The 26453-nt window shown below is 35.1% G+C and overlaps 1 protein-coding gene across 3 annotated transcripts in view; it reads right to left on the reverse strand.

Moving 5' to 3' along the window:
* Window positions 1-26453, reverse strand: part of LOC120523080 (homeobox protein PKNOX1-like) — a 68457-nt gene that overhangs the window by 31236 nt on the left and 10768 nt on the right. Inside the window, exons 2-7 of one of the 3 annotated variants that reach the window (XM_039744048.1) lie at window positions 24302-24355; window positions 22281-22337; window positions 19585-19640; window positions 16250-16362; window positions 15894-16065; window positions 4010-4180 (exon numbers count right to left, since the gene is read on the reverse strand). In XM_039744048.1, coding sequence (XP_039599982.1) covers window positions 4010-4180; window positions 15894-16065; window positions 16250-16362; window positions 19585-19635 — 507 coding nt within the window. In that variant the 5' untranslated portion in view covers window positions 19636-19640; window positions 22281-22337; window positions 24302-24355. Of the gene's footprint in view, window positions 1-4009; window positions 4181-15893; window positions 16066-16249; window positions 16363-19584; window positions 19641-22280; window positions 22338-24245; window positions 24356-26453 lie in introns of all 3 variants that reach the window. The other 2 variants (XM_039744046.1, XM_039744047.1) reach the window with 2 other exon arrangements.

Here is a 26453-nt window from a genome sequence, read left to right on the forward strand (position 1 = left end):
TAATCATTTGTTGCTCCCTATAGAGTCAGTAATAATATAAAGAGCATTAGTTGTCAAGACTAAAATATGATATACTAAAAGCAATACTGTACAATAAATACTCTGTCACTAAAAAGTGATATTAACTGTCATAGATTTTAGCAAGACAAAGTTTTCAGGCCTCAAAACTTAATCAATAGACAATTCACATAACATAAATACTAAATAGTCTGAAACTCATTACAATTCCAGAAGGAATTCCCCTTACTAGATAACAGTGTTGCAAATGAAGCAAAGGCGCAACTTCATTAATAGAGAAAGCAACCATAGTGGATCTTTTAGAATTTCTAATTCCTATTGGGCACAACCTGGATATTAGTTATTTATTTTAGTTTTTTCTCCTCTAGTCTATCTGAAGTACAAGTGTGACAATTGTTCATGTCAGGAGTGGCATTGTTTCATTTTGATTTTAACAGTTATAGAGTTAACTTATTCATTTTTATTGATGCCACCATTTTGGGACATCTGGTCTCTAAGACATGTGATACCATTTACTGTATGTGGTGCATATGCTACAATATGAATAAACGGTAGTCATGATTATATAAATGGCTGTTGTGGAATATATTTAAAAACTGTTATGAATACATTTTTCCAGGGTATTTTCTTGATTGGGGCCTTTTTTTAGAAAAAATCCAATCGTTTACAAATTGATTTTATTTAACGTCTTTTTGAATGGCATTTTGTTTTGACCATTGTTATGGCCATTTTGTGGTTTCAGTTGTCATGATGCAGGTCCTGGTTGCTAGGGGCCTCTTCTTTCACGACATTGGGATAATTGATGCGGAGTTAAAAGGTCGTGTCAATGACCATTTAGTACTTGAGACTGGACCAATCCCAGCAACTCACTTTACTTATTATTTTGGTTACTGGTTATTGAAACAAAGCTCTACCTTTTGACTCTGATTTTTGGTTTAGGATTTTGCTCTAACATTCTCTTGTTTTGACTTTTAATTTTGACTCTCACCCTGCCTAACTCCTGTTTTCTGAATGAACTGCCCTTTTTGCTGACATGAGAAGAATAACGGGGAGAATCCATGAAAGGCTTTGCACATGAGTAAACAATTTGTTTTAGGAATCTGTTTTTTGACAAAAAGTTTAGTGTTGTCACATATAATTTAGCTATTGTGATCAACTGTTTCTCTGTCTGACAATTATTTTCTAATGACTTTAATAGCAAGCTAAAAGAAGATCTTTCCTGATGTTTTAAACAATAATATGTCAGGACATTTTTTACAGAAAGTTCTTGACACTCACGAAAGTTCAACCTAGTGATATATTCTTTAAACTACTGTATAATGTTATTAAATAGAACACATTTTCCTCACAACTCTGGATACAAAACAAGTATGGATTTCCATAATAAAACAAATAAGATTCATAAACAAAGTAAGTGCATGTAAAAAATGTAAATCTATTCCCAACAGTCTTCTCATTGTTTATATAGAGTGCCTTGAAAAATTATTCAGCCCTCATCTATTTTTCACATTTAACAGTCTCAAAATCTAAGATTTTGATGCAATAGGTTGGGAAACCTATTTGTAACTCAACATTCTATTAACAAACCTACCCTCCAAAGAAAATAAAATATTAAAAATTAAAAACTGAAATCTTGTAATTTTTCATGTATGCATTCTCCATGGTCAGTACCCTCTTTAAACAGATCTAGCAGATGTAATAGCCAAGAATCTTTTTGTATGTCACAGCTCCAGGCATGTTTTTATTTTGCCAAGAAGCAATCATAAACTACAAAGGCATTTCCACATACTCTTAATGATATTAAGGTTTAACAGGGACACTCAAGGACATCCATTTTCTTTATTTTAAAGCAACTGTAATGTTGCTCTAGCAGAGTGCTTTGGGTTATTGTCCTGTTGTAACACAAAATTAATTTCCAGTTGCAATTGTTTGCCAGAGGTTTTTATGTAATATTTCTTAGTACTGTACCCCATTCATATTTTATGTCAACACAAATTGAAAGCTTCTCAATAACACGGTACCATTACCTATACTTTACAGTACAGGATGGTGTGACCAAGCAGTGTTTGATTTATATCTCACTGACAGCACTGCTTACCTTTAAGAGCAAAATTCAGGCAATTTTAACATCATCATAACCTGTTAACTTTCCATTGCACAGTATCTTATGTGATTTATCAAAACACTTTGCTGGAAAAACACTTTTTCGACCAAGGCTTCTTCCCTGACTTTGTCCCTTTAAGGCTCTTCATGATGAAATACCTTGGAGATTATTCTTCCATGAACATCATCTTTATTGCAGCCACTGTCTTTTTTTAACTTGGAGTAACAAATGTTCTTGCATCGACCTCCCTAAGAAGTACTGTCGTTGTCAAGCAAATACAATATATTTAGAAGGAAGGCCTGATCTAGGCAGCGTGGAGGTAGTTCTTTCCCACCCACTTCTATACAATGGACTGCATTGAGCTCTGAGCAAAGTTCAATGCTTTTGATTTTTTTTCTGTGTTTCCTCAGGATTGTGCTTCTCTAAATTCAGATTGTGACTTGTGTAGCATGTTCTCTTCTCTTCAGTTTGAAGCTTCACATTGAAAGTCTATGGTGCATTATGGGACTTTTAACTTAATATTTTTTAAACTGAGTTGACATAGCATGTAGATCCTAAGGACAAAATCCTCTTAAATTAATTTTAGATTCAAAATCTGAGACAACAAAATGTGAAAACAAATTTTATAGGCTGAATACTTTTTCAACAGCAGCATATACAAGCTGTGCCATGACGGTTGAATATAAGAGGAGACCTGCATTTCTTTTAAATGGATGTCAATGTGTGCCATATTTTTCAGTCACTTCAGCCACAAATGATGTGGAAATTGCTAAAGTGTCCCTTAGAACTGTACTGAAGGTGATGCCAGCCTGGAAGAGGAAGAATCACATGATCATTAAAAAAACCACCACATGATTAGTCATATAGACCAGACTGCAAGGTGAAACAGAATGGTAATGAAGGAGAAACTGTGTACTTAGTTCATCATACAAGCATACTGCTTTAATCCTTCCTGATTAAAAAGTAATTTCACAGGCCCAATACAAAGAGAGTCTGCAATTTCCCTCTTGTAATGCATGTGTTCACTTGTAGTGACAGTTTTCATAGTGTAGTATTCTACTGCTATTTGTTTGACGGTCTACAGAGTTGCCTACCATAACATTTTTTTTTTTTTTTACTTTCTTTCAATACGATATGAATTTCTCATGGTGTTGAGATACTCTAAACTGTATACAACCCTTTTATGAAATCATCCTAAACATCCTAAACCATAATTGGGTTGTTTATTTTTCTACAAGAGGTCAACAAAGTCATATTTTGTAATATTTGTCATTTTGTCTGTATCATTTTAAAAGGACTATAAACTCCACACATTGTTTAAAATTGCCTTGTGGGAGCTGATATTTAACAAGGCTGATTTGTGAACCTATAATATCTGCATTACAGATAAAATCCAAAGTAACAGTCACAGGAAAGGAGCTACCTGTATGGTCTGGGGATGAGGATTCACTTATACTATAATTCTTTATTTTGTTTTTATTAAACAGAATAAAAACAACTGAGAGCCTACTAAATCTAACACCCGGATTACACCCATACTCACTACACGTATGCAATATATATTCTCCAAATTCAAGTGGAATTAAAAACAAAAATATAAAACTTCAAAAATACAATAAAAACAAAACATACTGTAGCATACTGCATATAAATGCTAAGAAGTACATTACAAAAAAGATAAATTGTACAATTGTTCAAGTTAAGTGTTTGTGGAAGACAACTAAAGTTCCAGTGAGGCTCCCCATTCAAACAAAGAATTAAACATCACTATTAATTGAAGTAAAAGTTGAAGACAGAGAGTCTAACTTACAACACAGGCATAGAATGAATGTCTAGAAGTAAGTAATATGATGTTGTACACAGGAGGAATGGCACTATTTAGCTTACCTGTGACTGTACAGGTGAATAAGGACTCCCAGGATCACCACTTAGCAAAGTTTCACTATTCATTTTAGTCTTCAAACAGGCAATATATCGACTACAGAAATCCTTGCACAGGTCATTAACTTTTTCCAATTCTAATAGATGGATGCGTAGTACTTGGATAGCCTTCACCATCTTTGAAAAGAAAAAGAATCAATAGATACCAAAAATAAATGTATCGGCAAGTAAAAACTTTTTGTATAAATGATCAGATGTAAATATTACTTTGGCAAATAGTCAATGAAAGATTCAGGAATACACTATTGGTCAAAAGTTTTAGAATACCTTAGATTTTCTTCAAATGTAATCATTTGAAATGTAATGAATGGCCAGAAAAGGTGAAGTTAATTTTGAAGTTTAGGTTAGCAAAAACTGAAAAAAGGAAATATCAGACTATTACAAATGGGCCTTCTTAAGGGAACAAATAATAGGTTATAACCTACAGATGTTCTGCAGCAATTAATAAAAATGAAACTTTGCAAGTTGAAGCAAACAATTTCCACAGGTGTCTCAACTTCTGTTGTTTACTTAAAAATTCTCTGTCTTAAAGCAGAGCTGGAACAGACTGTGTTGCTACACCATCTGAAGTATGACTTGGACAATATTACACTGGCATAGAACAAATAATCAAAATGGCTAATAAAAAAAATAAGTCAAGGAATAATGAAGTGTACAAAATTGCATTCAAACTTTTGATTCATCAAAGTAGCCACCTTTTGCTGCTATAACAGCCAAACTGTGGTAACCCTTTTGATTCAGAACACCAGTCACTCTCTCTGCAAGACACCAAGAAAATCCCAGACCATCACACTTCTTCCTCCATGTTTGACACTTGGTGTCACACACTGAGAAACCATCCTTTCACCTACTTGATAGCGTATAACTCCCTGCGTGACAAACCAAAGATTTCAAACTTTTATTCATCAGTACATAAAACTTTCCTTCAGTTTGCAGTAGTCCACAGCTGGTATTTCAAGGCCTTATTTTGTCCTTTAAGGAATGGCTTTCATACTGCCATTCACCATGTCAAACCTGCAGCACAAAGTCTCCTCTTCACAGTAAAAACTGAGACTTGCTTTTTTCAACCACTGTTAAGCTGTGCTTGAAACTTTTGTACTGTGAGGCACCTATCATGCAAGCTGATGACCCTCAAACTTGTCTTCTGACTGGGTTGTGACTTTGGGTCTATCAGATCTCTTCCTATCAGAGTTTCTTCTAGTTTCCAGTTTCATTTGGACTGTGCAGGATACTGTACTTACTCACTGACACTTTGATTTTTTTTTGCAATTTCTCTAAATAAAAAGGCCTACATTTCTAAATGTAATAATGTTTTGCCAGAAATGTTACTAAATGTAGTTTTCTCAGACTTGAAAAAATGAACTATTAATTATTAGATGAATGAAAACCTCTCAAAACATCCATCCATCCATTATCCAACCCACCATATCCAAACTACAGGGTCATGAAGGTCTGCTGGAGCCAATCCCAGCCAACACAGGGCGCAAAGCAGGAAACAAACTCCAGGCTGGGCACCAGCCCACCTTAGGGCACATATTCACACACACTAGGGACAATTTAGAATCGTCAATGCACCTAACCTGCATGTCTTTGGACTGTGGGAGGGAACCGGAGCACCCGGAGGAAACCCACGCAAACACAGGGAGAACATGCAAACTCCACGCAGAAAGGACCCGGGAATCGAACCTGGATCTCCTAACTGCAAGTCAGCAGCGCTACCCACTGTACCACAGTGCCACTCCCTCTCAAAACATGCTACATATAATCTTTATAATTATTGAAAATAATGTCACTTTTGTATAAAATAGTTCTGATGCTTAGGTAGCCTTAAAAATATAGTTTTACAGAAGACTAAAACAAGAAGTACATCTGTCATAATATATTCATAGTGACTTGTACTTGTTTTGAAATATTTTTTGTATGTATCTTCATTTTCAAAACATTTATAATTACAGGTATTTCTTAAATCAAATTTAATAACAATAGTCACCTCACTTTATGTAATGAATGCAGAGGTACATGGATGTAGGTAACTGATTTTATGGGTGAAGCAATTACATTTGCTGTCTCACACATTCAGGAGATCTGACCACAGTCTATAAAGAGATTTCAAATTCTCCAGTGTCATTAGGCAGATTCCTTCAACATCCCAAAGCTACGCATGTTAAAACTGATTGGGAATATTAATTAAAATGACTCAGAATTAGCATGCCCTGTAATTCACAGGTGCCTCATCAAGGTTTTATTACTACTGAGAGCATAGTCTGCAGCTATTATGCCAATACAGTTATGTGAAAAAGTATTCACATCCTCTTTCACTACTACAGTTTTTATACATCAAGACATTAATAAGAGTAATGTGGTCAAGATACAGCTGGCATGGAAATGACATGCTGCAAATCAGTTGAATGGGAGGATAATATTGAATGTTGGTGTTTCCTTAAGGTAATGTCCAAAAGGAAAAGGCTAAAAGAGGCCTACACCAAAACATACAAAAGTAGTTTCTTTCACGTTTGTAGGCTATGAAACAACAGAACCCTAAATTTCTTACACCGAAGAGCACACCACACAATGTGACAACATACCAGATAGCCAAAATTGCAGTCACATAAAATACATGAAACTTCAATAGAAACTAAAATTAAAGGAAAAAAACGTACAGCCTACGGAAAGGAAATTACAATTCTGAGATATCCCAAATTTCATAACAATTATGAGATATCCCAAATTTCATATATATTAAAATGTATTTAAGTTATTCAGACATTTGAAACTCATTTCAAGTAGGTTTATTGATGAGAAAATTGGTAATTAAACACTGGTTAAATAAGTTCAGGTACAATCCAAGGCAATGAGATCTGGTCAAGACATTCAGCTAAGATAGTGTTAAATTAACAGATTTTTACCTGCTAATTAGATACTACAACTGAGGAATGTGCTAAATTGTTATCAAATGGGGTGGGGGTTGATTTGTTTTCAATCCTATTTTTTGTAAAAATGTATCTATTTGTATGGAAGGATTACAATAAAATCAATAAAATAAAAAAAAATTGTTATCAAATAACAGCATAGCCTTTGCTTTCACTTTCCTTTTTGTTTGTATGGATTTAATCTGATGGAATAAAATTATCATGAAACCAATTGATGAATTTGGTCACTGAAGAATTTCTCATGCTAAGTTCAGGAAAGATTAAGTGGTAAACAAAGCAGGGGCTCCTAAATTGCCCAGCCTGTTATAAGAGTAATTTAGGATTTTCTGTTTTGAGAGAAAAAGAAAGTATAACACAGTCTCTGAATCTTTTGAAAGAGTGCTATTTTCCCTCTCTTTATACTAAAAGGCCAAGTATGGTACAAGAGTGGTACAGGCTGTTTGTGCGCCTCAGGGTGGCAAAGGGGTTTCTACAGTATCTGGCAAGGCAGGTCTTTCACCAAAAGATAGTACTCGTATCAATACACTGAATCCCAATTCTTTGATAAGAGTGTACAACATCTAATCAGGGTTAGGTTAGGGTTACAGAGATTGATTTTGTCCAGAAGGACGGATGTACGGATACACTTCTTGCATTTGTCTATTTTAAACTTTTTTACTCCATTAGAACCACTATTCCTAGATACTCTACTTATTCTAACCTTTCAAATAAGCCATATATTAAATATCACTATCTGGTCATATAAAGAATTTTTATCAGATTCTTATTAAAATTGTCCTAAATGCCTTAAATATTTTAAAGTTTCAAAATGCATATTTGACAATTTAATTACTAATCTCCCCAAGAATTCCTATAATGACCTAAAAATGTAAAATTTAAATAAAGCTAAAACAGGGTATGTCAGACTCGTAAATATTCATAAAATTATGTTTTTATCTAAGGTTAAAATTCAATTACATTTTAGTGCATTAGGGTTCTAAAATCAATACTTTGAGGTAATAGGACACTATTAAAATTAAGGTACCATACCAACTATACTAAGGATCAGGTACCCTTAAATCTAAGTTAAGTACCCATATCCTAGTAAAATTTCAAGGGTATTAACAAGGGGTGTACAACCTTAAGATTAGGGTGCCTTTTACTATTTAAGCTTAGGCAACCCATCTAAGTTTTAGCATCAGGGCCCAAGATCAAGATATGGCCTACCTCCACTAACCTTAAGTTAAGGGTTTGGGGTAGGGGCAGGCCTATCTAAACCCTACTACACCAGGAGTCCTGAAGGCGGTTGAGATCAATTGACGTCAGACAGGCTGGATAGTCCTACAGTGTACTAAAAAGAAAAAGATAGCTAGAAGGCAGGATGTCTAAGACTTTAAAAATATCCAAACTCAAAGCTATGGAAACAACCTGAACACATAGCTTTAAAAATTCACCCACTGCCAGAGCTAGCTAAACACAATGTTTGAAGGCAGAGGATGGTGGCTCTCAGTTAACAAATAAGGGCAATCATACTGCTGTGAGGAAAAAAAAAATCAGGAAAGGCATATGTTGAAAATTGTCTTCTTAGACAGACAAAGATTCCACACCCCTTTAGGTAGCCTATAAACGGCTGAGAAATGTTTGCTGCAGTCTGGAACTAAAACAGTAAGAAACAAACACTTCTTCAATTTATATTTTCACAATAGTCAGAATGTTTTTTTTTCTTTTTTCTTTGCAAATCCAAGAATTTAATCATATTTCTACAAAGAAATCAATTTAGCTAAAATCTTTTGATATGATGTGCCTTTGACCTCAACATCTTTAGTAGGAATAATTTCCCTTTTTACTGCACTTTACTCAATCTGTTGAAGTAGGCTCAATTCAAGGTTATGCATGCTATTCTGATTTATACATTTAAACTGGTCCAGTATAAGGGAGTGTGGGAGAGTGTACGAATGCATAATGTCATAAAATGGTGCCCTGTTCAGAACTTGTCCATTTGATGCTGCCAGAACAGACAGTTGGACCCTCCGTACCCTAAAACTGGAATATGTGGTTTTGGAAAATGGAAAGGGTTTTGTGACTTAGTAGAAAAGTATGAGATATTTTACCTAGGCCTTCTCTAGGATTTGAATTCTCACAAAGTAAATAACAAAAATATTTGTAGAGATTAGAGCTGTGAAATACAGCCTGTCACTGGTACACAATGATTTCTCCTGGAAAAGCAGAAAATGATGAAAACAATGGATTTATTTTTAATTTAGAGTATATGAAGAGTCTTGCTTGATGTGGCAAGGGGAATTTGAGTTGTGTTATTTCATTTGGAAAAGGGGTAGTGGTAGACAAGATTATCAAGATATTGATGGTTTTCTCTTGAATATATTTCAAGCTCTTCTGGCATAGTTTCATCTATAGCCAACTGGAACAGCATCAAATTAATGTGGTAGGCTGTTTATAAATCCTCAAGTGCATACAGCATGGATGTTGTGCAACTCATTAAATTAATCTTTGTTAACTTAGCTTATTTTACTATCCTGTACCACTCCATCCACATATTTTCTTTTTTTATTATTAACATTCCATATTCAATTACAGACATGTTTTACAACCATATTATACAGAACCATAATGCTTGGATGCCAATCTGTGTTAGTGCATATAATCAAAAAAAGAAAATAAAATGTGTACTGGATAGTTGAGCACACAAAAAAAATCATGTTCTTAAATGTGTTCTACTGTGAGATGTTTGTCAATTTTTTTGAGGTCAACTATAAATTAAAAGATAGGAAACAAAAAAACTCTTTTTCTGTATATGTGTGTATATATACACACATACTGTACACACACACACACACCACTGTCTCAAATGATCATTGTCATATATTGAAAAAGTATACAGCTATGCATCTTAGAAGTTATATTATGTAACATGAAAAAATGACCAGACTGTGCATTTAACCTGCTATAACAAAGAGAAACCCAAACTATAAAAGAACACAACATTTTTCAGACATTATATCGTAAGAGCAGCATTGTTTTTTTGACGTGGGAAAAATCAGAGTGGCATTTGTGAGCAAATTAATTATGACAGCTAATTTCTAAGAGAAATCACTGTAGAACATTCTCTTCACTCACAGCTTTACTTTAGTAAATTTAAACATTTAGAGCAGCAGCAAAATTATATATATTAAGGCTTACACTTGTATTTATGTATGTATTTACTGTATTTGCTAAAATGGTTGCATGAAGGAAGCTGGCACCTGTTTCAATATTTTTGTAGTAAAAGTGTAAATGTATATAGAAGTTCATAACCTCATAGTACCTAAAGAACAATTAAGGAGATGAAAATGATCTGGAGACAGCAGAAAGAGGAAGTGAAATGCTAATAGGATTGAAAAGTCTGAAATTAAATAAAACACTGGGAATAGATAATATTTATCCTCAGGTGCTTAAAGAAGTTAGTGAGTATAAATATACACCCTTTATGCATAATTCTCCAAAAATCATCTGTATATATTACAACAATAGCAGAGAAACACATGTCAATTAAATCTGTATTAGTGAATAGTCAACAAGGATTTGGAAGGGAAAATCATGTTTCATTAATTTGCAAGACTTTCATAAGGAAGGAATAAAAAGCATTTCATCAGAGGGTTAAATTACACAATTATTAATTATTATTATCTGCGGTGGGTTGGCACCCTGCCCAGGATTGGTTCCTGCCTTGTGCCCTGTGTTGGCTGGAATTGGCTACAGCAGACACCGTGACCCTGTGTTCGGATTCAGAGGGTTGGAAAATGGATGAATGGATGGATAATTATTATTATTATTTATTTTTCAAAATTATTTCTGACTAATTTTTTATTGAAGTTTAGCAAGAAAAGATTCAGGACTCACAAATAAATATATTAATATTATAATAAATATTATTATAATAAATATTCAATAACAATGCATAAACTGTCAGCAAAGGAAAAGTAAAAAGAAACAAGTTAAGCAAGATCAGGCCCCCTAACTTTAGTGCTCCAACATTTTCAGAACACTTTGATAAGGTCCTGCATGAAATGCTATTGATCAAACTAAAAGAGGGCAGAGTTCTAGGTTTAGATGGCTAGAAAACTGGCTTAATTACACAAGACAAAGAGTAATGGTAAGAGGAATTTGTTCTGAAATAGACAATGTAAAATATGATATCTCATACAGATCAGTACTGGGGCTACTACTCTTTACATATATATGATATTAACACAAATATAACTAACATTATCAGCTACTAAAAATTTAATTCTTGAGCATTAAGTTTGCAGATGACACTATAATGACTCAACAGAATTATGACAAATGCATTTGAAGAAATTCAGACTCAGGTAGATATTTCAGATGAAAATAAAATGTAAATGTAATGTTTGGCATAATAGATTTTAAAAATATTAAATCTGAATAGGCATTGGGGGTCTGAATGTTGAATATAAATTTTTTTAACCTTTTCATAGTTTATCAATTATATGGAGCTACTGTCACATGTACAGAGTACAACAAAACTTTTACTTGCATTTCTGATCCTTATGTATATGAAACAAAGCAGAAGGAACATATTTAATTATGTTAGCTAGTTTGGTATGTAATGTTTATACAACAAAATAACTACTGTAATTATTACAAAAGGCCTCATCCCTGCTCCAAAGATAAACAAATATTTATATGGCCTGTACCAAGCTTTTTGATTTTGCAAAAAGGAAGGTTTTAAATGGAATTTAAGTTGTATGACCATATAAATGATATCATAAGCTATAAATATAATGTTGAACCATAGTTATTACAAACATGCCCATTAAGGTACATTAAAAGGAAACCTAGTCAAGTACAGTATACAGTACACCAGATGTTCTAACGTAGATCAAATGCTACTGACACCATGTGGTTTATAAAGGACTAGAATTTAAGTCTTTATAATTTGACACAAATGTACCTCTTTATGAGGTCTGGATTATTGTGATTCAGAAGAATTGGATCCTGGGTTACAGCATCCCGTCTGGCAAGCCCCAGTATTGATGCCTGTAGGGCACAGCTCCCATGGGCTTGCTCTCTCTGGTTCTGTCGGGGCTGGCAGGAGGAGCTTTTGAATACTGATGTTACAAGGACCGTGGTGGTCCTGCCCGACTCATAAGTGGCACGGGCAAGAGATAAATCACTGGAAATACTCCTGGGTCTGGAGTTGGAAGAGAACCCTTCACTCAACTAGGGAAGAGTTGTAGTCATGTGTGAAAGAGACAGTGGAGGTGGAGGAAAAAGAAGAGAAAGTGTTGTGCTGTATTGTGAACAAAAGATGCCTGTATGAAGGTATTGTGTTAAATTAAAAGCACTGTAGTTGAGCTGGGACTGTTGTGGTACAATTGTGTCTTGGGGTTTGGTACTTACATAAAGTACTTTTACTATGAAACCATGAATATTTTCATGAAATTAGTTTAGAATAAAGCTAACCTGTTGTTATGATCATGGTGGTTAAATCCAAATGAAAACCAAGTGCTCTGAATCTGCAAATCTGTACTTATTGTACTAGATTTACTTGAAGTGGCTATTGGTCAGTTTATAATACAATCATACGTTTTCTGATTTGGCAGTGTTTGAACCGTATTCAATAATTGTTTAAAAACAACTATTATTAGTAGATACTGGTTAAACAATTTAGGACACAAAAATAAATTATTACCTCTATGCTCAATTAAACTGCATGATATTTGCCAATATGAGTGAATGCTAACTCTATATAGAAAAAAGAAACATTTAGTAATATAAAGTTTAAGCTGTTGATCCTTCCAAATATGTGGTATGCCTGGCTTGAAACAAAACTTCTTAGCTACTGAGCTCAATTTTAGTTTACACTAAAGAATCAATTTTTATCTAGTTTTTCTTTTTATAGATGTACACTCATACAACTTTTTTCTAGCTGTTACTTGACCAGTCATATTTCACAAATGAAACAAAAATAAAGTATTTTACAAAGCAAAAGACAATTAAATAATTTTGGTATCATTAACAAAGAAAATTGTATAGATTTATATCTAACAGCCCTTTAATATAAATTATGTCTCACAGATTGGATAAAGAAGGATTAACAATTTTCAGCCAATATCTCTCAAAAAAAAAGTATGTTTGGCCCCAATATTTTTGAATATGGTTATATTAAAAAAAACTACAGTCAAAAACACCATCAACAAACTCAACTGAAAGATTATTTCATTCCACTCTATTTCAGTTTTAAAAAATTAAATATGTCCCTGTGAACTGTCACCTAAATATTATTTAAAGCTTGCTGTTAAATATTTAGCTACATGAGGAAGTACAGGAGAGTATCCAGAGGAAGAGGATGGCGAAGAAGAAGTGGGATGGTCAGAGATGCAGAAAGTAGACAAGAGCACAAGGAGATAAGGCATAAGGTGAAGAGAGAGGTGGTGAAGGCTAAAGAAAAGGCGTATGAAGAGTTGAATGAGAGGTTGGACACTAAGGAGGGAGAAGAGGACCTGTACCGATTGGGTAGACAAAGGGACTGAACTGGTAAAGATGTGGAACAGGTTAGGGTGATAATTGATAAAGATGGAAATGTACTCACAACCAAGAAGGGTGTGTTGAGCAGATAGAAGGGATACTTTGAGAGGCTGATGAATGAAGAGAATGAGAAAGAGATGGTTGGATGATGTGGAGATAGTGAATCAGTAAAAGCAACGGATTAGCAGGGAAGAAGGAAAGGAATGAAAGTCAGTAGGAACAAGACAGAATACATGTGTGTAAATGAGAGAGAGGTCAGTGGAATGCTGAGGATGTTGGGAGTAGAGTTGATGAAGGTGGATGAGTTTAAATACTTAGAATCAACAGTACAGAGTAATGGGGATTGTGGAAGAGAGGTGAAGAAGACAGTGCAGACAGGTTGAAGAAGAGTGTCAGGAGTAATTTGTGACAGATGGGTATCAGCAAGAGTGAAATGGAAGGTCTATAGGACAGTAGTGAGACCAGCTATGTTATATGGTTTGGACATGGTGGCAATTACCAGAAAGCAGGAGACAGAGCTGGAGGTGGCAGAGTAAAAGATGCTAAGATTTGCACTGAGCGTGACGAGGATGAACAGGATTAGAAAAGAGTACATTAAAAGGTCAGCTCAGGTTGGACAGTTTGGAGACAAAGTCAGAGATGCGAGATTAAGTTGGTTTAGACATGTGCAGAGAAGAGACGCTGGGTATATTGGGAAAAAAATATTAAAGATAGAGCTGCCAGGCAAGAGAAAAAGAGGAAAGCCTAGGAGAAGGTTAATGAATGTGGTGAGAGAGGACATGCAGACGATAGGTGTAACAGAACAAGATGCAGAAGATAAGAAGATATGGGGAAAAAATGCTCCGCTGTGGTAACCCCTAATGAGAGCAGCCGAAAGAAGAAGAAAGAAAAAAATACTTTACTATTATGGAGAAAACAAAATCATATATTAAAAAAATACCACCCTCAAAAGGGTCACTGAAAAGAAGCTCTAGAATTTCAAAATTTGGCCTGTTTAAATGAATACTCCACCCAAATATGTTTTTTTTTTCCTCCTATATGTCTAGTGCTATCATTGCATGGTGCAAAATGCATGCATTTTTTTTTTACTTCCAGAACATTCACTTTAGGTCATAAATGGGAAACACATTCACATTTAAATGAGTCTTTGAATTGAAGGTGGCATTTGTGACCAATGAATAAGGGGGAGAGGTGGTTGTGTTTTGTATATTGTGAACATCGGACTGTATAACTGACATATGGGTTATGCAACATGAGTAACAAGAAAGATTTTTTTACCCACATGAAAGTTTTTGATATTATTTGCAGTTGTACAGCGTTGGTCAACAGACACCTATTTGATCATACTGTAAATTATTTTTTTTTTCCCATAATCTGTTAAACATGGGATTAAAAATTCTTCTTGGTCATCACTGCAAATTATGTGGGGTAAGTAAAATAAATCTAATTTTTGAGTGGAGTGTCTCTAAAAATATGGCACAAAAATATTGTTAAGAAAACAAACTTAAAATCTGAACACTTAAACTTTCTACTTGAAAAAGCTACATGCTGACAAAAATATATATGCTTTCAAAAAATGACACTACAATAATAGGAAGGTAGTTTAATGATACAGATCCAGCATGACTTTTCCCCATTCTTGTAGATGATTCAAAAAACTTTCAGGATAATATTTTTCACATATTTTATACATAAAAAATCCAGTGGTAGTGTATCACTGCCTGTTCAAATCTACCAATCTGGAACAGAAAACTGGAATTTTTGAAGCAGAGTGGTAATTTCTTTAACAATTTTCTTTTTCTTTTTTGGTACTAATACAACATACCATGAAATAGTATTAGGAAAGCAAAGTTCTAAACTTCTATAAACTAGTGACACATTAGGCATCTGATGTAACCACTGTCATCAATATCGCAATACCAATAGTGCTACTCTGAAAAGTCAAGAGCAAGAAGTTTCAGAATTTTTGCTCATTCTAATACAAAAAAGTAAAAAAAAAGTAAAGCTTTAAGCCATAAAATTTATTTATACATTAAGCATATGTTCTCAATGATCTGGTAAATGCACAGGTGAAGATTGGGCATAAAATGTAAAAACATATTAAAAATATTCTAAATTCTCATTATAAAAACATTTATTTAGCCTTTAGTTAGCCTTTTAAGTTAGAATATAATCTAAAAATGTTTAGCACTTCGAAAACTAAATATAAAAACACAATTGTACAATAATTACCTAGAAATAATGAGCAAAAATATCTTTAAAACATTCAAATATGCCTTTGATTAGATCATGAACTTAAACAACAACCTAAAACAATAACAATGCAATTTACATTCAATTAAATGTTTTATATTTATAGAAAAGCGTGCTTTTACCAAATTATCAAGATCTGGGTCATCACTGAAAAAAACTTTTCCTTCTTTCTCCTGACTTCTCACAAAGTTTTCAATGTCTACATCAAAGCTGGCAGATGTAATACACTCTGATCCTTGTGTTGACTGCTCACATTTTTCAAAAAGTAAAGCTAACAGTGGAAAGAGAGGGTGCCTAAAAGGAAATGAGATTATGAAATCATTTGCATAATAAACATGTACCCCCCAAAAAATAAAGGTAAAAACAAAGCCACTAATACTCATTTTAAAGATAAATAGACTTATTACATCTAAATAATGCTTACTATAGAGAAACAAATATTAATTGTTAATTTCGGGAGCCAAGCAAAGACATCTACCTGTATATTGCGTCTTTATCTGCATCCATGGATGTCTGAGGTTCTGTAGAGGTTGGACTACCACTACCAACACTAACTTCAGGGTCATTGCTTGTCTGAGTTAAAACTTGTATCTATTACAAAAGAAAAAAAATTCTTATGTGACGTAGGAAGCTTATCAACTTATGAATAACCCACTCTTTAAAAGAAAGGCCAACTTCTGACGTGACAGTAAAATTGCCAGAAGGTTGGTGTGACTTGGCTATTAAAGAGAAAATACTAGTAAGAACAAAACGTCTTTCATTTTTTAAAATATTTACAGCATATATGAAAAATGTCAGTTACAATTTAATGTTAACTCTTTGCTTCACACAAACCTAACATACATTTTCTTAAAATTACTGTAACAAAAAAAAATCATAATGAAGGAATTTTCATTCAGTTCTCATTTAATTATAATTTGCTCTTCTCTTTGGCCTATGATAGGGGAATTATATATGTTAAAAAACAAAATAGAGTAAAAGACAGTTTCAACAGTAACACTATGAATATCTTTTCCATTCACATTATGAAATATTTAGTTAATGAGACGTAGTGAGAAATTTGTATTTTGTTACCTTTCTTTTTAAAAATATTTGAATAAGTTTGTGTTTGTTTTTCTGTCTCCATCAGTTACTACATTTGAAAAATGTAATTTACATTCTCTATAGGGGGGGAAATGCATAAATTAATATGTTTTGGCAGTTACACGTCCATTCAATGAGTTAAGTTCTGGTGTGAACATCCTTAGATGAATTTGCTTATATTTATGTAGGTTTATTGAAAATATGAGAGACTATATCCTGAAGCATTATTGCTATTGTAACATTGAGCCGAGAAGGCATGATATTTTCTAATTATCAAAGGTTTTCATTAAACCTGAATATGCAGTGTATATAAAAATTGCTACTATCTTAAGATCTACTCACATTTGTAAAAATAAGTTTGCACATTCACCATTCTTCAACAGCTATCCTAAAAAAATTGCAAACAATCTTCTACAGTATTTTGGAGAGGTACAGGGTAACCTTGATATGTAGGGTTACTAGAAAACTACTTCGGTTGCCATCTTGAAGACACTATCTTCCTTCTCTTAACTATTGGTACCAGGTGAAAACAACACAGCAGTCGCCGTGAGCCTGATGTGTTATCTATAGCATCCTAGATGCTGATTTAGAAAGAATATGACAAAATGTGACTTGCTATTCCAAAGTGGTCATTATTTGCTTATTTAATGTGGTATGTATACTTTTCCTTCCACCCAACTTAATAACTTCAGAGCATGTGTGAACAACCAAAATCTTTGGACTTTAGAGGTTTAACATGCATGCGCCAATACTTACAACCAAAAGAGCACCACAAGATGGCCAGTCTTAGAATTGACTGAAATAAATACTTTGAAGGTGAAACAAATTGTTTGTGAAAATCATTACTGCAAACCTCAGTATTTCTTATGAAAGCTAACATTGAACTCTTATATAAGAATTCTACAGTAAATTTTAGATGTTTGGGAAGTTTAGTTAAATGCCAGGATTACTGTATGCCTGCTATAATATTTATATTGTTATACTTACAAATTTATGGAGAAACTGCATATAAACATACACAAATTAGCCACCACATTAAAACCACCTGCCTAATATTGTGTAGGTCCACCTCATGCCACCAAAACAGCTCTGAGCTGTTGATCATGGACTCCACAAGATCTCTGAAGGTCCTTTGTGGTATCTGCCACCAAGATGTTAGCAGATGATCCTTTAAGTTCTGTTAGTTGCAAGGAGGGGTCTACATGGATCATATATGTTTTTCCAGCACATCTCACAGATGCTCAAATGGATTGAGATCTGGGAAACTTGCAGGCCAAATCAACATTTTGAACTCTTTGTCATGCTCCTCAAACCATTCCTAAACAATTTTTGAACTGTGGCAGGGTGCATTATCCTGCTGAATAGGCCACTGCCATCACACTACCACCGCCAGCTTGCCTTCTTCCCATATTGCATTCTGCTGCCATCTACTCCTTTGTTAAATGATGCACACACACACCTGGCTGTCCACATGATCTAAAAGAAAACATGATTCATCAACCAAGCCATCTCCTTCCATTGCTACATGGTCCAGATCTGATGCTCATATGTTTATCGTAAGCAGTTTGACTGGTGTACATGGGTCAGCAATAACACCCGTATGCAGCAAGTTGTGATGCACTGTGTGTTCTGATATCTTTCTCGCATGGTCAACTTTAAGTTTTTCAGCAACTTGTGCTATAGTATCTCCTCCCTGGGATTAGTCCAGACAGGCTAGCCTTCAACTTCCCACAGACATCAATGAACCTTGGATGCCCATGACCCTCTTACTGGTTCACCAGTTGATCTTCCTTGGACTACTTTTGGTAGGTACTAACCACTGCATACCAGGAACTTTCCACAAGATGTGCCATTTTGGAGCTGTTCAGACCAAGTCATCTAGCCATCACAATTTGGCTCTTGTCAAAGTCACTCATACCCTTATACTTGCCCATTTTTCTCCTTCCAATCACCTTTAGGAATTGACTATTCACTTGCTGCCTAATATATCCCACCCTTAAAAGATGCCATTGAAATGAGATAATCAATGTTATTCACTTCACCTGTTAGTGGTTTTAAAAATTGGGCATTTTTCTTAAAGCCCATGCAGTATGCTCCTTTCTTTCAACCTCAGCACACAAGTTCTGACCATACAGCATGTGAGTGACCAAAAATATTGCCAATATTGACAGAACTGTTACACTGTTTCAAGTAATGCACATGGTGAAAATGACTTGCAGCCACTCCAGGCCAATAGTGAACAGTCATGAAATGTACCTCATATTATACCTTGGCAAAATGTATTACACCAACCTCAAGAATTACTAAGTATTAATTTTCTTTTCATGTTCATATATATTTGTATATAAAAATATTTTTTTCTTTAAACTTGAGTCTTTTTTATTTAATTTTCTCATATGTTTGCAGCTTCACAATTAAATCAACTAAGTTAACTATTAAAAAGTAAGAAAGTAAAAACAGGGAACATGAGTAAAGTTAAAAGAACATGCCCTCATCCTGCTTTATGTAAAATGCAGTGATGCACATTTATAAAAATGGCACTCACTTCACTTATATGTTTATTTAAAAATATCAGTTGTCTACTGATAAAATGACATTCAATTTGTACTTGGTTCCTCCATATTGCTTGTTAGAAACAGGTCAAAACTAAACATAACTAACCGAATATATGTCTATTTGCAATTGTGTATGACTGTTTATTGGATAAAAAACTAAAACACTGAAGCTTACCTGCTGAGATTCTTGATATCGTTCTATAGAAACGGACTGGGCTGACATCATGGATTCTACAAAATATTACCAATCCCAAATTATTGCATAAACCACCAAAAAACATCATTCAATAATACATTTTTCTACACAAGATAACTTTTACTTGTAATATGGTAATTTTGAATGCATATAGAGTAGTGGTCTCAGCAACGCTTTGTGATTACACTGAAGATAAAAAAATAAAAATATAATATAATACAAACAGGAAATACAACACTATTTTATAACATATCAAATGCTTTTATTATATACAAACAACAATATAACACAAAATAATAAAATAACCTATCAGTTGTTTAGTCTACATCGTAAAACAAGCACGACAAAACACAAAAGCAAAATGTCTTTCACTTATTAGGTCACTATTTCTTATTATTGTGTTACATTCCTCTGTGCTAATTATCACTCTGAATAGCTTGCATTTAAAAAAAAAATTATTATATTATATATATATATATATATATATATATATATATATATATATATATATATATATATATATATATATATATATATATATATATATATATATATACACACACACACACACACACAGTGGTATATATATACTGCTCAAAAGAATTAAAGAAACACTTTTTAATCAGAGTATAGCATAAAGTCAATGAAACTTATGGGATATTAATCTGGTCAGTTAAGTAGCAGAGGGGGTTGTTAATCAGTTTCAGCTGCTGTGGTGTTAATGAAATTAACAACAGATGCACTAGAGGGCAACAATGAGATGACCCCAAAACAGGAATGGTTTAACAGGTGGAGGCCACTGACATTTTTCCCTCCTCATCTTTTCTGACTGTTTCTTCACTAGTTTTGCATTTGGCTACAGTCAGTGTCACTACTGGTAGCATGAGGCGATACCTGGACCCTACAGAGGTTGCACAGGTAGTCCAACTTCTCCAGGATGGCACATCAATACGTGTCATTGCCAGAAGGTTTGCTGTGTCTCCCTGCACAGTCTCAAGGGCATGGAGGAGATTCTAGGAGACAAACAGTTACTCTAGGAGAGCTGGAGAGGGCCATAGAAGGTCCGTAACCCATCAGCAGGACCAGTATCTGCTCCTTTGGGCAAGGAGGAACAGGATGAGCACTTCCAGAGCCCTACAAAATGACCTCCAGCAGGCCACTGGTGTGAATGTCTCTGACCAAACAACCAGAAAGACTTCATGAGGGTGACCCAAGGGCCCCATGTCCTCTAATGGGCCGTGAGCTCACTGCCCAGCAGCATGCAGCGCGATTGGCATTCGCCATAGAATACCAGAATTGGCAGATGCACCACTGGTGCCCTGTGCTTTTTACAGATGAGAGCAGGTTCACCCTGAGCACGTGACAGAAGTGAAAGGGTCTGGAGAAGCCATGGAGAACATTATGCTGCCTGTAACATCATTCAGCATGAGCAGTTTGGTGGTGGGTTAATGATTGTCTGGGGAGGCATATCCATGGAGGGTCACACAGACCGCTACAGGCTTGACAAAGGCACCTTGACTGCCATTAGGTATCAGGATGAAATCCTTGGACCCATTGTCAGACCCTATGCTGGTACAGTGGCTCCTGGTGCACGACAATTCCTGGCCTCATGTGGTGAGAGTATGCAGGCAGTTCCTGGAGGATGAAGGAATTGATACCATTGACTGGCCACCACACTTTCCAGACCTAAATCCAATAGAACACCTCTGGGACATTATGTTTTGGTCCATCCAATGCCACCAGGTTGCACATCAGACTGTCCAGGAGCTCAGTGATGCCCTGGTCCAGATCTGGGAGGAGATCCCCCACAACACCATCTGTCATCTCATTAGAAGCATGCACCGATGTTGTCAGGCATGTATACAAGAACACAGGGGCCATACAAAGTGCTGCGTACAATTTTGAGTTGCTGCAATTAAATTTTGGCAAAATGGACTAGCCTGCCACATAATTTTTTCACTCTGATTTTTGGGGCGTCTTTGAAATCAGGGCTCTGTAGGTTGATCATTTTCATTTCCATCAAACGATGTGGCATCCTTTCGTTCCTAATACATTACCCAGTCTATATCAGTATAGATATCCAGGAGGATTTCTTTTTCCCATTGAGATCTGATGTGTTTTCAAAGTGTTCCTTTAATTTTTTGGAGCAGTTTATATAGATATAGATATATATATATATATATATATATATATATATATATATATATATATATATACACACACACACACACACACACACACACACACACACACACACAGTATATAAGGGAAAAAGTTATCCCCATGCTGAGAAAGGAAAGAAGATTAGAAACACAATGTTGAGGCAATATCGCATTCATCAGATGTGCATTTTAAAAGTAAGGGCAGGTAGAATATATAGGAGGAGAAGGAAGGAACAAAGCCATGGCAGAGGAAAGGAGAAAGGTGAGAGTAGGTGTGAAAAAGTAGAGAAGATGGATGGAGAGATTAAAAAGTTAGATGGTCATTAAGACTTGGAGAAATATGTGACCCTGGCTGCAAATCAGCTCAGCTTCATTTGCTTTTTATTGAAATTTGTCTTTGACGACCTGTGAAGAAACACAAACAGAGATGTGTGTGGATATGATCGAGGGATGTGAAGTGCTCTTGAATAGGATTTGTAAGTATTTTAATTTTAATAGCTCGAACAATACTACCTGAAATGATCTGCTAGCTGTCTCCATGTTTCACTTAAGTACTTGGCTGGACACTTCCTACAAGAAATGTAGTAAATAACATTTTCAGACTGGTATGAGGCCCGCTGTTTAATACTGAATTTACCAGAGGCACCAGATACAAGGGTATTGTTGGTAATGTACTTGGAAGTGACACAATGGCTCCTGTTATAGATCAAAATGCCTGGTGGGGAATAAGGCTCTCCTCTGTAAAGCGAGAAGCACATGAAAGGTTTGGGTATGTTAAGTAATTGACAGAAGGAGATGAATTTGAGATTAGGAAAAATAGCTCTTAAGGAAAGATTCATCTGCAAAACTGGGAAATTATTTCTGATGACCTTAGAGAGAGGGGGAATGTTGGGGTGTAATGGGAGGACCAGCGGGATGCAGGTTTCATTATTGTGATTCCTCTCAGAGTGGATGTTATGTGGCCTCATTGGGGAAACCTGTGTGATGGATGGAATCTTGTAATATCATTAATGAATTATTGTAACTGGCTTCTGGAGCAAGAGGCAGCAGCAAGACAATCGTTGATATATCTTTTGTACAGGTCAGGTACAAAGACTAGGGAAGAATAAAGAAACGTGCTTCCACCCAGATGACAAAGACGTTGGCATAGATAAGCTTTATTCTAATACTCACTGCAACTTGACTGACCTGGTGACAAAAGTTGTTATCATAAGAGAAAGCACTGCAGATAAGAGTCAGTTCTTCAAGTCTAATGAGGGTGTTTGTGGGGGAGGATCCTAAACTGGGCTCCTGTCAAAAGCTTGTCACAGAGCAATGAGACCTTCATTGCAAGGACTGACTGTGTAAAGAAAGGTGACGTCCATGCTAAACATAAAGCAGTCAAGACCATGAAACTCAAAGCTGTCAAACACCAGTAAATATGGTTAGCTTTTTAAGTATGAAGGGAGACCTACAACCAGAGATCTCATAGACTGTCAAGGAAAGCTAAAATATACTGTAGGTTGTGGGACAGCTGCATGTAGAATCAATAGGTTGCCCAGAATTTTCTGGTTTGTGCATTTTGGGGAGAAGATAAAACTGAGATATTTGCGGGATTTCAACAATAAGTCAGTTAGCACTGGGAGGCAATTCCTTTCTGTTGATGAAAACAGAACCTGTAGAAATTACTTCCTGCAGGTAATCATCTGTCAAATCCTGTGCTTGGCTTGAGACAGGCATGTGTATTTTCACTGTGGAAATAACCTTTAACTTTTTTTCCTTTGCTAATATACAATGACAGAGTCCTACACTCACTCAATTAGTATATATACGGGGTGAGTCAAAATTATGTTAACACAAATGGTACTGCTATGTACATACTTATATACAATTTTTGTGAACAATTTACGTGCCACATATGGTACATGTGTTGAACATGATGGCTAACAAGTTAAGACATTCCTGTAAATCAACTTCCACATATGAAGTATGTTTTGTAAATAAATTGTTTCCGCTATTCAAACTTATATTATATAAAATTTCAATTCAATTTAAGTTAAATAGCCAGAACATGGGTACAGCAGACTTTGTAAGTTTACTTAATGGAATATTCTAGACAAGTGATCCTTAGCCTTGGCCGTAATAGTATTCTTTGGCTATGAACAATTTTTTAAACAATCAAATAGATCAATCTTATATAAACATAGTTTCCAATTATATGCAATTAAGCTTCATTAGACAAATATTTTTAAACACTGACACTGAATTAGGTACTCTTTAAAACTCCATTCATATTGACTGTAACAATAGCAAAATGTGTCTGTCATTGAATAAGAAAAATAAATGGGAGGAAATAAATTGCCATTTTCACTGTGGAGTGAGGGGAGTGGAAAAAGATGTATTTAAATGCAGTAAAGCAATCACATCAATAACTGAGTAACTCTCAGTCCTTTCAAAATGGTACTTTTTTTAGAATATTCACTTCATCAAAACCCTTACTCTTGTGCGACAGGATCTTAGCATATTCAGCCCTTCCAAAGTCTGTAATCAAGTACCTTGCAAGTCTGAAATTACAAGCAGAATCTTCCTCTAACACAGTGGTTACATTCCTGGAAAACAAAACAATGCATAAATCAGAAGTTAGCAAATTAAAATTTAAAAATGAACTACAAAATTTCAGCTTTTAATATAAATCTGGAACTAACTATAAAAAAGCAGCTCCTAATTTTCTGAAAGCAAATTACCCATGGTAGAAAATAATCCAGATACCTGTTTCCTTAGGGCTTCCTGCTCTGTATTGCAAACAAAGTCAATGCCTGCTAAGTATCTGAAAGTCATTAAACTTCTGACATTATCTGTTCATGCTTTTGGTAAAGAAACTACATTCATTTCAGATAAATTGACAAACAAATGTATATGTCTGTATCAATGAATTTATATCATGGTTTTAGCCTGTTGTATCATTATACAATTATGTATGGAATCTGAAGAATTGGTAATATGTTTATAAATAATAAAAAATATATATTCAATTCATTTTATAATACAGTTTACTAGTTCTGGTAAATATAATTTTCTGAATTATCAATGTTAGTTTTACATTTTAGAGCAATATCTGTAGAATACTGGAATAATGTTAACCTAATTAAATCCCCTCCACCCATTTTTTAAGCCTATGTTTCCAAAAACAACTTTGCAGGGTACCGAGTTCAATCCCTGTAGCAACAGAAAGCTTTTATTCTCAGACAGATGTCAGTGAATTGCTGGGCAGTGGACACTCTCGCACATCAACACTCATATATGGACAGTTTTGAGTTGTTAATATGCACATCTTTTGACTGTGGCGCAACTGGAAAGTCCATGCAAATATTTTTTTTAAAGGCAATGTCATCATACCACCCTAAAAGCCATTTCTGTATGATTAAACATACTGTATATGCAAATAAATACAGTGGTGTGAAAAACTATTTGCCCCCTTCCTGATTTCTTATTCTTTTGCATGTTTGTCACACAAAATGTTTCTGATCATCAAACACATTTAACCATTAGTCAAATATAACACAAGTAAACACAAAATGCAGTTTTTAAATGATGGTTTTTATTATTTAGGGAGAAAAAAAAATCCAAACCTACATGGCCCTGTGTGAAAAAATAATTGCCCCCTGAACCTAATAACTGGTTGGACCACCCTTAGCAGCAATAACTGCAATCAAGCGTTTGCGATAACTTGAAAACTTTTACAGCCCTCTGGAGGAATTTTGTCCCACTCATCTTTGCAGAATTGTTGTAATTCAGCTTTATTTGATGGTTTTCTAGCATGAACCACCTTTTTAAGGTCATGCCATAGCATCTCAATTGGAATCAGGTCAGGACTTTGACTAGGCCACTCCAAAGTCTTAATTTTGTTTTTCTTCAGCCATTCAGAGGTGGATTTGCTGGTGTGTTTTGGGTCATTGTCCTGTTGCAGCACCCAAGATCACTTCAGCTTGAGTTGACGAACAGATGGCCGGACATTCTCCTTCTGGATTTTTTGGTAGACAGTAGAATTCATGGTTCCATCTACCACAGCAAGCCTTCCAGGTCCTGAAGCAGCAAAACAACCCCAGACCATCACACTACCACCACCATATTTTACTGTTGGTATGATGTTCTTTTTCTGAAATGCTGTGTTCCTTTTACGCCAGATGTAAAGGGACATTTGCCTTCCAAAAAGTTCAACTTTTGTCTCATCAGTCCACAAGGTATTTTCCCAAAAGTCTTGGCAATCATTGAGATGTTTCTTAGTAAAATTGAGACGAGCCCTAATGTTCTTTTTGCTTAACAGTGGTTTTGCGTCTTGGAAATCTGCCATGCAGGCCGTTTTTGCCCAGTCTCTTTCTTATGGTGGAGTTGTGAACACTGACCTTAATTGAGGCAAGTGAGGCCTGCAGTTCTTTAGACGTTGTCCTGGGGTCTTTTGTGGCCTCTCGGATGAGTCGTCTCTGCGCTCTTGGGGTAATTTTGGTCGGCCGCCACTCCTGGGAAGGTTCACCACTGTTCCATGTTTTTGCCATTTGTGGATAATGGCTCTCACTGTGGTTCGCTGGAGTCCCAAAGCTTTAGAAATGGCTTTATAACCTTTACCAGACTGATAGATCTCAATTACTTCTGTTCTCATTTGTTCCTGAATTTCTTTGGATCTTGGCATGATGTCTAGCTTTTGAGGTG

This window comes from Polypterus senegalus, chromosome 2, assembly GCF_016835505.1.
Source record: "Polypterus senegalus isolate Bchr_013 chromosome 2, ASM1683550v1, whole genome shotgun sequence".
NCBI classification, from domain to species: Eukaryota; Metazoa; Chordata; class Cladistia; order Polypteriformes; family Polypteridae; genus Polypterus; species Polypterus senegalus.